General features: G+C 40.6%; 1 protein-coding gene across 3 annotated transcripts in view; it reads right to left on the reverse strand.

Moving 5' to 3' along the window:
• Positions 1 to 12,565, reverse strand: part of lrch2 (leucine-rich repeats and calponin homology (CH) domain containing 2) — a 174,886-nt gene that overhangs the window by 68,901 nt on the left and 93,420 nt on the right. For all 3 annotated transcript variants that reach the window (XM_072270489.1, XM_072270487.1, XM_072270488.1), the window contains one exon: positions 6,548 to 6,635. In XM_072270489.1, the coding sequence (XP_072126590.1) occupies positions 6,548 to 6,635 (88 nt within the window). The remainder of the gene's footprint in view (positions 1 to 6,547; positions 6,636 to 12,565) is intronic.

The following is a 12,565-nucleotide window of genomic DNA, read 5'->3' on the forward strand; positions in this document are numbered from 1 at the left end:
GGTGAGAAGTTTAAGGGGAGCAGGAGGGAAAATGTGTTCATTCAGAGAGTCATGAGAGGGTGGAATAAGCTGCCAGCACAAGTGGTGTATGCAAGCTTGATTTCAACACTTAAGTGAAGTTTGAATAGGTACATGGATGGCAGTGATATGGAGGGTTTTGATCCCAATCGATGGGAGTAGGCAGTTTAAATGGCTTTGGCATTGACTATATGGGCCAAAGGGCCTGTTTCTTTGATATGCTTCTCTACGACTCTATGATTGTGGTAGATGTCACAATTTGGTATAATTTTTGAACCTCAAGTTTGTCCTTACTTGAATCTTCTGTTAAGACTTTTGAAAAACAGAATTCTGGTTGCTCTTCTGCAATTAAGTAACAAACCAACTTTCAATCAACATGGCGACACAAGGGACTGCAAATGCTGTAATCTGGTGCAACAACCAAGTTGGAGGAAATGAACAGGTTAGGCAGCATTAATGGAGTGAAATGAATACTTGATGCTTTAAGTTGTGATGAAGGGTATCAACTCGAAATGTCCGCTGTCCATTTCTACCCCCTATAGATGTTGCCTGACCTGTTGAGTTTCTCTTGCCTTTTGGACGTAGTTTTAATCCATTCCTACAAAACCTATAGTCAAAAGATAACTTGAAACTTCAAATGAACCGAAGGAGCAGCAGTTACTTTGTGAAAGCAGGTTTTAAAGTCTGTACCAACCTTCAAACATATTTCATCAATTCAGTCCCAAGAAACCCAACTAATCTTTAAGTCTACAATGTGTTGGTCCAAAACTCCTTGCCAGTTTATTAATTCCCTTATCATAAAATTATCAACCAACATCTGCTTAACTTTCTAAATTCTAGGGAATAATATACTGGATCTCATTACTCAAGTCATTGAGCCAGATATCATTTTATTAAACCTACATTGTATTGCCAGGGCCATCAAATCCTTCCTAAACCCCTGTGCCCACAATGGTTCTCACGCTCCAGCAATTATGTTACAACTGTAACACAACTTTTATCCCCTTGTAAATCTGGCCCTACATTAACAAGACACTTTCTTATCTTTTCATTAATTGCATTTTTGTAATACACATGCATCTCCACTATCTCTAGCTTTTCAGCATTGAAAGGGAACAGTTCTCCAATTTTTATTACGTCCTAACAATATAATCCTGCATTTGTTTACATAAATCCTTTTGCCAGATTTTACTGCTGTTCAATATATTTTATAATTTAACATTTCAATGTCATTCTTTGTCATCATCGCACTTAAATGTGCAAATGTAGCTTACAAGTTATAGGCACAACAGGTTTTTATTGGTCACTAGTCATCCAAGATTTGCCATTATCCCTTCAATCTCTTAAAAGTCAAGACAATTTCATAACTAGGTCAATAATTTGACTTCATTTGTGGAATTTCAACTCCACAATTAGAATGAGATTTATTATCACTGTCTTATATGAAATGAAATTTGTTGTTTTGCAGCAGCAGTGCAGTGTGCAGCTTGAACCAATAGTGTCCATCGAGGAGCTTCTCTAACTGCTTGGTGGTAGCTTTACATTTAAAAAAATCCCCCAAAGTCATTTCATTGTCCAACCAATCAACCAGTTCCAAAACCAGTTCTCAACCAGTTCCAAAAAAATTCAATTTGCTAAACATTGCCTATTATTTACAAATCCATGTCCTCCTTTATTTCTCCAATGGCATGTCAAGCCATGTTGTCTTTAATATTAGCCATCAGTAGATTTTTCAATGCTGATTAGATTTGCCCCTCAGCAAGCACTAGGATGACAAACTGCCTTCAATCAAAAGGAGCTTAGATTGAAAACAAAGTCAGAAAGATATAGTTGGAATATCAGCAAATCAGTAGCCTAGTGTTTAGCACAATGCTATTACAGGCCAGGGTGTTCTGGAGTTCAATTCTGGCACTGACTTTAAAGTTTGTACTTTCTCCCTGTGAATGCATGGGTTTCCTCCCACAGTCCAAAGACATACTGGTTAGGTGGTTACTGGTCATTGTAATTTGCCCTGTGATTAGATTATATTAAATAGGAGGGTTGCTGGCTGGTGCTGCTCATTAGGCTGACAGGCCCTGTTCCACACTACTTACTTTTTTATTTAGAGATATAAACTTTCATATAAATTCATATCACCGGCAAGCAGTATCTACGTACTTGTGCTACCTGTATTAACAACTTGGCCCCTTTTCACAATGCCTCTTCAAACTTGGTGACTGAATTGAAACACAAAAATATAGGAGAACAAACTAAAGAGTTGCCTTTGCAAAAGCATGATAATTTCATTTGACAACAATTGAAATAAATTATAAGACTTTTCAAGATGTAGAGTAAAATTAAAATATATGACCACAATATATGAAAATAAGACTTATTTTTAAACAAGTAAACTAAAATCCCAATTTGCAGAGCATGGAGTAACAGAAAAGAAATTGAAAGCTTAATGCAATTTAGGAAGTCCCTGCAGAATAAGTAATCTTAAAAGCAGAATCACCTGGTCTCTACTGCCACTTGCTGGGCATTTCTACCAAATACAAGATAAGCCAAATAGCCAACCACAAAACTGACTCCAATCTCTCAATTTTTTTTTTACTTTGTAGGATTTTCCATCAAGCTTCAAGTTTTAATTTCTTGTGTTTCTATAGCAATACCCATGGTTTTTTCTTATAACCCAAAGAAACATCAATAAAACAATCTTGAAATTATTCCATATTCCTCATCCTTCACAGTTCATCACCCCTCACCCTGGCCGAGAGAAAATCTCTCACAAACTCTGAATGCACAAGATATGATAAAACTAGACCAATGATTTTGACTGGACATCAAGCACAGCAAACTTTCTCCACCAAAAATACAGGTGTTATTTGTTTCCCTGTGATCATCACAGAAGACCACATTCTGCCTTTGCTTTTGAGTCAAAAGAATGGATGCGAGCACTACACACAATCAAAGTTTTGAGATCAGTTTAGTTGTTAAAGAAAACATGCAGTCCAGAACAAAATGATTATCTAGCCAAGTTGCTTCAACATTGTTAAAATTGTGACACAGTGATTGCTAACATCCAATTTAGGTTTCATTCAATCTCATGACTTATCAGTAATGCCCAAAAGAGAACAAAACTTCCCAAACACTGATTTCCCTCTATCCTTGTATAAGAAAACAGGACATCGTTTCCTCTTTTGCTGCTCAGGAAACCCCCCCAAAATACAGGCTATCTCATGTCCATTCTAATTCCATAGATTCTGTGAGAATGTGAGCATGGTAGCACTATGGTTAACATAATGCCTCACAGCACCAGCAACGCAGATACAACTCCCACCGATGTCTGAAGGGAGTTTGTACATTTGTCCATGACCACAAGGGCTTCCTCCAGGTGCTTTGGTTTCCTTCCACATTTCAAAGACGTATGGGTTGGTAAGTTAATTGGTCACATGAGTATAACTGGGCAACAGAGCTTGTTGAGCCAGAAGGGCTTGTTACACCTTGCTGCATCTCGAAATAAAATAAATAGAAATGAGGACTTTTCCATTGATGCAAGGGATGCCTGATGGGACAGATAGATGGGTAGTTATGGAAGTGATCAATCCTTTTCGCTACTACTGTTTGGTTTCTGTGTGTTTCCAACACAAGAATATGACCTTTTCAGTGCTATCCATAATGTGCCTTTTCGAGTCAATGGAAATGTCAACTGTTCTCTTGCTATGGAGGCTTTAGGTACATTCTTGAATCTTTTTCTCAGCCAGACAGGAAATTTCTTTTCAAGATGGAGCGTGGAATAGATTATGCACTTTATGATACTGGTGTCCAGCAATGTAACTAATTTGAATACCAAGTATTCAAAACCAATAAGAATAATTATATTTTAATCAACTAGGGTAACCCATTGGTTATTAGCAAATACTTTTTTTTAAAAGATATCACTATGTAACCAATTCTGGAATCTTTGGTACACAATGCACATGAAGGCCCATTTTCTCAACTGAGAACTGCATTAAATAGCAAGCAACAACATAAAGCAAATTTATAATTAATGGATTAGGCAGACACTCTGCATTCCTATCATATCTAGTCATGAGTAGTGGACAATTGAACAGCTAATACAATGTCACCTCATCCTCACCAATATTGGGTCTATTGTGCAAGTGCCAAAGACAAGTGAGAAATGTTCAGCATTAAGTGCCAAATACATTAGTCATCTCATCTTACACCCAAGGTCTTCATCACAGAAGCCATCATTCTGCCAATTTGTTTCACTTCACAATATGCCAAAATGACTGAGCACATCAGATACAGCAGAGTGTAGAAGCAGTCAGATAGTTACTAGAGCATCGTGAGTTTACTGTCCAGAGGTAACTGCACCTCCAAATAAACCGTTCCAGAAGTTACATCACTGGCATCTATCCAAGAACAGGGATAAGTATCCAAACTTCATTTGTCTGTCATAAGCAGGACAAATCCAGTCCAACTAATTGTTTGGTTAATCTCATTTATATCAGTAAGTGAGGGTGGATGAAATAGAGGAGATGGAGAAGTTGGCAAGGGCAGCATTGATAGTTACTGGAATAGAAGGATGACATCTCAGATGTTCTGAAATGGAAAGACTTATCCTGAGAACAGATGTGGTATAGACAGAGGAACTAAGGAAATTAAATAGCATTTTTGCAAGTGACAGTGGAAGAGGTATAGTAAATATAACCGTGAGAGTAAGGAAGTTTATAAAAGGTATAAAAGGTATCAGTGGACAGCTTGCTTTCAAAGACGGAGAAAGATCGAGAGAAGGAAGAGAAGTGTCAGAGATTGATTGACAAGCTCAGCATGGAAGCACCAATGCAGTCAGTGTAGTGCAGAAAGAGGTGGGGAGCATTACCAGCGAAGGCTTGGAACACAGACTGGTCCACATAGCCGACAAAAAGGCAGGCAGACTGGTCCCATGAGGATGCCCACGGGTACACCCCGGGTTTGAAGAAAGTTGGAGGAGCTGAAAGAAAAATAGTTGTTGCAAGGACTAGTTCTGCCAGACAGAGAAGGGTGGTGGTGTAGGGGAATGGTTAGATCTATAATCGAGAAAGAAGTGGAGAGCTTTAACGGCTTCCTTATCGGGAATAGAAATGTAAAGTGACTGGACATCCATAGTGAAAACGAAACGAACAGGGCTAGTGAATTGAAAATGGTTGAAGAGATTGAGAACATGAAAAGTGTCACAGATGTAGGTGAGAAGGGACTGAACCAAGGGGAAATAAAATGGAATCAAGATACATGGACATAAATTCAATGGGGCAGGAGCAGGTAGAAACAAGCAATGTGTATTGGTGGCAAGGAATGGGATATCTCCAGAGGTGATGTGGTTGGTGATGCTGCAGAAGACAATGGACTGATGCTCCTGAGGGATTATTTTGAAGATGACTTAAGTAATTTGAATCGGAGGAAAGTACAGGCTGAATATCAGAGGCAGAGTTTTTTTTTATATATATTAATACACAGAGGGTGGTAGGTATATGGAACATCATGCCAGGAGCTTAGATACAGGCAGGTGCATTCGGGACATTTAAGAAACTCTTTGGCACATGGATGAAAGAAAAATTGAGGGCTACCTGGGAGAGAAGGGTTAGATTTATTTTGGAATTGTTTAGAAGGTCAGCACAACATAGTAGATTGTTGAGAGAATAAGGTTAGAATTGTTAGACAGGTGAGAAAGAACAAATCATAAGTTAGAAAATGGGTTTAATGAATGGGCTTGCTCTGAGAGTCCGCAGTGACTTGATACACCAAATGGTCTCCTCCTATATCATTATAAAACCATGAAACAACCACTTATACTGAATATTTAACGACATTGTTCAGTTACCAGAATGGTGATTGTCACTGATAACAAAGTCAACAAACCCAGCTACGTAAATACTGAAGCTACAAGAGGGGGTGGAAAGTTGCATATCCCTTAGCAAGTGACTGATTTACTGGCATCACAAAATCTTCCAGCCAACTCCAAGGCAAAAGGCAGGAGTGTGATAGAAAACTCAGTCTTCCTGGATGAGTGAAGCTCCAACAACACACAAGTAAGCTTAGTACCATCCAGCCTCTCGACTGGTACCTCATTCACCATAAACATTCATTCCCTATACTACTTCTTGGCTATTCCATAATCACCCGTGACTTCCACCACCATGGAGAACAACGGCTGCAAAGACAATGGCATACCACTACTTGCAGGTTCTTCTCTAAACTGCACACAATCGAAAAATCAGTAATTCACTATGCTATCCAACGGCACTGTTGGAGTACCTTCACCCATAAAGACCACATCAGTTCAAGGCACTGGCTCACCACAACCAACTCAAGGACAACCAGAGATTGTCATTTAATTCTTAGTCTTAAGCAGAATGGTAAAATTCGCAACTAGTGAGAAGCACTAATTCTACTTAGACACACAAATGACAGAACAACATGAGAGCTAATCAATGGAAAATTAGTGCTTTCATAGTGTTGATGAAATACCTAATATAGCAGAAACACCTAATTTAATGTAACTTACTTCAGTTGTAGACAACCGCTTATCACCATTATCACTACCAATGCCTGAATCAGGACCATGGTTTTTAACTGGATAAAAATCTTCCATGCTGGAAAATAAATTGACAGAATAAATTGCAGAATGTTAAGTGTAAAGGAAAAATACTTTTAACACATTCTAAACTTGTTAATAACAATTCTTTTAACTTAGTAATGACACTATGTAATCCATTCCATGTATCCTTAAGAACTAGTATGAACCCTTTTCCAAATTCTGCACTGATCAACTGTTCTGAGCCTGAAGAGAGTTACTTTAACTTACTGATGCACATTTTGCTGCAAACTGGCTATTACCAGAGTAGCTGTTGGATTTCCACACAAAAGGTGAAAATTTAAAGGGTGTTTACAACTGCTTCAAACCTCGACTTCAATATGGATATACCAAAGTTATATAGATTTCTAGATGACATCTTCCTCAATCCATCTGCATGTTTCTCTGTTAGATTTTAATTAGACCTGTAAGCAACTAAGGTTTCTTTTAAAATTAAGACTTCTTTTGTTCATGTTTATAAATGTGTTTAAAGTTTAATTATTTTAACTTATTTTAAAGGATTGAATAAATTTTCATGGGCTCTGCTGAATTTTTGATATAAAAGACTTTCATAAACATCGAGACATTAGTCCTGTTGGAGCGTCTCCACCTGAAAAGTCAACTGTTTATTGCTGTCCATAGATGCTGTTGGACTTGCTGACTTCCTCCAGTATTTTGTGTGTGTTGCGACAGGTTTTTAATAGTTTTGAAACCATCTAAATGGGAAGGTCTAATTTGGAGCAGATATGAAAAGATCCTGAAGGCCGTGGCCAGAGCAAGCTCTGCATTGCCCCTCCCCTCATCATGTGATGCCACTTAGATTACAGTAAGCATGGACTCTGCAAGTTTTTGTCTCAAAGTACACTGTGCTGGCTTTTTAAAAATTATTTATCATTCTACCATTAAGTGCCACGTAAGGCAAGTTCAAAAATGATTTTCCATATGTCTGCAGCAACATGAGGTGTTATACTTTGTAATATCTGGGGTGTTATGATTGCTCCCTGTGAAAAATTGCATCATGCTAAGACCTAGGAGCCAAGCAAAACTAAGGGTCTGAACCCCCAATTATACTTTATCATTCTGTCAAAGCCCACCTTACTAAATCTGAATGCAAAGTAAAGATGTGGGAGAGCAGAAGAAAAGAACAAAACTCACCCCAAGTTTACATATACAAACCCCATTTCCAGAAAAGTTAGGATATTTTCCAAAATGGAATAAAAACAAAAATCTGTGATATGTTAATTCACGTGAACCTTTATTTGACTGACAAAAGCACAAAGAAAAGATTTTCAATAGTTTTACTGACCAACTTAAATGTATTTTGTAAACATACACAAATTTAGAATTTGATGGCTGTAACACACTCAACAAAAGTTGGGACAGAGGCATGTTTACCATTGTGTTACATCACCTTTCCTTTTAATAACGCTTTTTAATCGTTTTGGAACTGAGGATACTAATTGTAGTAGATTTGCAATTGGAAATTTTGTCCATTCTTGCTTGATATAAGACTTCAGCTGCTCAACAGTCCGTGGTCTCCGTTGTCTGATTCTCCTCTTCATAATGCGCCATACATTTTCAATAGGAGATAGATCTGGACTGGCAGCAAGCCAGTCCAGCACACGCACTCTGTGTCTACAAAGCCACGTTGTTGTAGCTCGTGCAGAATGTGGTCTGGCATTGTCCTGCTGAAATAAGCATGGACATCCCGGGAAGAGATGTCACCTTGATGGCAACAAATGTCTCGCTAAAATCCTAATATACACCTCAGAGTCAATGGTACCTTCACATACATGCAACTCACCTATGCCGTACACTGATGCACCCCCATACCATCACAGATGCTGGCTTTTGCACCTTTCACTGATAACAATCTGGATGTTTGTTTTCATCTTTGGCACGGAGAACTCAACGCCCGTTTTTTCCGAAAACTAGCTGAAATGAGGACTCATCTGACCACAGCACACCGTTCCACAGTCTTTCGGTCCATCTGAGATGAGCTCGGGCCCAGAGAACTCGCCAGCGTTTCTGCATAGAGTTGATGTATGGCTTCCTCCTTGCTTAATACAGTTTCAAGTTGCATTTCTGGATGCAGCGACGGACTGTGTTGAGTGACGATGGTTTTCCGAAGTACTCCCGAGCCCAGGTGGCTATAATTGTCACAGTAGCATGACGGTTTCTTAGGCAGTGCCGCCTGAGGGCTCGAAGATCACGCACATTCAACAGTGGTTTCCGACCTTGCCCTTTACTCACTGAGATGTCTCTGAATTCTCTGAATCTTTTCACAATATTATGTACTGTAGATGTTGAAAGACCCAAATTCTCTGCAATCTTGCATTGAGAAATGTTCCTTTTGAACTGACTAACAATTCTCTCACGAATTTTGGCACAAAGGGGTGAGTCACGACTTGTCCTTGCTTGCAAAGCCTGAGCCTTTGATGGACGCTACTTTTATACCCAGTCATGATACTTCACCTGCTACCAATTAGCCTGCTTAATGTGGAGTATTCTAAACCGGTGTTACTTGAATATTCTGTGCATTTTTCAATCTTATTTTAACTCTGTCCCAACTTTAGTTGAGTGTGTTGCAGCCATCAAATTCTAAATTTGTGTATATTTACGAAATACAATTAAGTTGGTCAGTAAAACTATTGAAAATCTTTTCTTTGTACTTTCGTCAGTTAAATAAAGGTTCACGTGAATTAACATATCACAGATTTTTGTTTTTAATCGCATTTTGGAAAATATCTCAACTTTTCTGGAAATGGGGTTTGTACATTCAGTCACAGCTCTGAAATTTGAGATATTGAAGAACTAGGCAAAGGTCGATATTGTAGAGGAACCCTATTCCTAGTGGGGTGGCGGGAGGATGGAGTGAGAGCAGATGTACGTGAAATTGGGGAAATGCATTTAAGAGCAGAGTTGATAGTGGAGGAAGGGAAGCCCCTTTCTTTAAAAAAGGAGGACATCTCCCTCGTCCTAGAATGAAAAGCCTCATCCTGAGAGCAGATGCAGCGGAAACGGAGGAATTGTGAGAAGGGGATGACGTTTTTGCAAGAGACAGGGTGAGAAGAGAAATAGTTCAGATAGCTGTGAGAGTCAGTAGGCTTATAGTAGACATCAGTGGATAAACTGTCTCCAGAGACAGAGACAGAAAGATCTAGAAAAGGGAGGGAGGTGTCGGAAATGGACGAGGTAAACTTGAGGGCAGTGTGAAAGTTGGAGGCAAAGTTAATAAAGTCAATGAGCTCTGCATGCGTGCAGGAAGCAGCGCCAATGCAGTCGTCGATGTAGCAAAGGAAAAGTGGGGGACAGATACCAGAATAGGCATGGAACATGGATTGTTCCACTATCAACTCTGCTCTTAAACACACTTCCCCAATTTCACGTACATCTGCTCTCACTCCATCCTCCTGCCACCCCACTAGGAATAGGGTTCCCCTGGTCCTCACCTACCACCCCACCAGTCTCCGGGTCCAACATATTATTCTCCATAACTTCCGCCACCTCCAACGGGATCCCCCCACTAAGCACATCTTTCCCTCCCCCCGCCCCCGCTTTCCGCAGGGATCGCTCCCTACGCGACTCCCTTGTCCATTCGTCCCTCCCATCCCTCCCCACTGATCTCCCTCCTGGCACTTATCCGTGTAAGCGGAACAAGTGCTACACATGCCCTTACACTTCCTCCCTTACCACCATTCAGGGCCCCAAACAGTCCTTCCAGGTGAGGCGACACTTCACCTGTGAGTCGGCTGGGGTGATATACTGCGTCCGGTGCTCCCGATGTGGCCTTTTATATATTGGCGAGACCCGACGCAGACTGGGAGACCGCTTTGCTGAACACCTACACTCTGTCCGCCAGAGAAGCAGGATCTCCCAGTGGCCACACATTTTAATTCCACATCCCATTCTGACATGTCTATCCACGGCCTCCTCTACTGTAAAGATGAAGCCACACTCAGGTTGGAGGAACAACACCTTATATTCCGTCTGGGTAGCCTCCAACCTGATGGCATGAACATCGACTTCTCTAACTTCCGCTAATGCCCCACCTCCCCCTCGTACCCCATCTGTGACTTATTTTTATACACACATTCTTTCTCTCACTCTCCTTTTTCTCCCTCTGTCCCTCTGAATATACCCCTTGCCCATCCTCTGGGTCCCTCCCCCCCCCGTCTTTCTTCCCAGACCTCCTGTCCCATGATCCTCTCATATCCCTTTTGCCAATCACCTGTCCAGCTCTTAGCTCCATCCCTCCCCCTCCTGTCTTCTCCTATCATTTTGGATCTCCCCCTCCCCCTCCAACTTTCAAATCTCTTGCTCACTCTTCCTTCAGTTAGTCCTGACGAAGGGTCTCGGCCTGAAACGTCGACTGTACCTCTTCCTAGAGATGCTGCCTGGCCTGCTGCGTTCACCAGCAACTTTGATGTGTGTTGCTTGTACATGAAGTGGCTCCTGAAAGCCTTCCCATAGCATAGGACAACTGGGGCTATCCAATATATACTGATCTTAGTTATGATGTTCATGGATAGGATAACTGAAAGGCAAAATATTCAATTTCTACTGTACCGTATTATTTTAAAGTACTTGTGCACTTCATTGCTTCTAGTATTTAATGCTGTAGGATTGTTGCATCATCTTCATTCATGATCTTGATTTCTAAATTTTATGACTATTGTTAAACAGTTTAAGCCATATAAACAGAACATCTCTTTACAGCCTTTTAAATCATCTATATACTACTAAACTCTCACGCTCTGCCTGTTTGTGACCTCCAATTAGAGCAAACGGTGCGTTACAGTGGCATTTTTTTTGGCTAAATTGAATTAAAATGCACTAACTTACAGAATGCAGGCAAAGTTCAGAGTTATATATTCGTATAAAATTGCTCATTCACCGAAAATCAACAGGCTGGCTTTCACCCGAAAGCCGATTGGCCATCATGGAAATCGGGCCGCGACAGCCCGACGCATGTGCACGGCCAGCCTCAGCAGCGACACCTACCGGAGCAAAAGGGCAGGGCAGCTCTATTTCGAGGGGTCACATTCTGCTAATCACCATCAGCATGTGCAGGATGGGAACAGATCTAGCTGCTATCCATCAATAAGAGATAATTAAATCTTATTGTAATGACATACTTCGAGACAGCCATAAAACCCTTTGCTGCAGTCGAAGGACAGCGGTAACTATATCACATCCATTTAGGAGAGCGCCAACCACATCATCAAGAATAATCAACATCCTTTGGTGTTAAATGCTTCATGTCTTCTATCCAGCATTAGGGTAAAAAAAAAAAAAAAAAATGGTCAGCCTAATTATGCCGCGTGGAAAGGGAAGGGGGACATTACGGTCAAGAGATGACGCCAAGCATCGTCAGGAAGCAGTAAGGAGAGGGAGAGAACAAGAATCGGATGAGGCCAGGGCTGCACGACTCCAGGATCAAAGAGTCAGGACTAAAAAAGATGAGAGAAGAAGAGACAGAGGAGGAGGGACATGCACGTCTCTAGGATCAGAGACAAACAACAAACAGTAGAACAGCTGAAGAGGCGGGGGATGAAAGGACTGCACATCTCCAGAATGATAACGAGAGGCACAAGGGTGGCAGATAAACCAGAAATGATGCCATCAAAAGTGTCCTTCGTTAAACGAGGAGAAGCTATATTTGCTTTGCTATGCGTTGTTCTTCTTTAACAAACTGAGGTTTTCTACTTCAGTTTCCAAAGCAAAGCGATACCAATAGCATTCAGGAAAATTTAATGTTCATTCTGGTCACATCAGACTGCACTACCCTTCTCTCAAAGGGTGCCTCAATGGGTCGCCCCATTGTCCAGTTCAAAATAAAACTGATTTGGCTTAAATTAATTCAACCCTTAATTGGTATTGTATTACATTCTCAGAACTACCCACCAACTTTCATTTGGTTGAGGACTCTGGTTTACACATGCAAGG

This window comes from Mobula birostris, chromosome 10 (genome assembly GCF_030028105.1).
Source record: "Mobula birostris isolate sMobBir1 chromosome 10, sMobBir1.hap1, whole genome shotgun sequence".
NCBI classification, from domain to species: Eukaryota; Metazoa; Chordata; class Chondrichthyes; order Myliobatiformes; family Myliobatidae; genus Mobula; species Mobula birostris.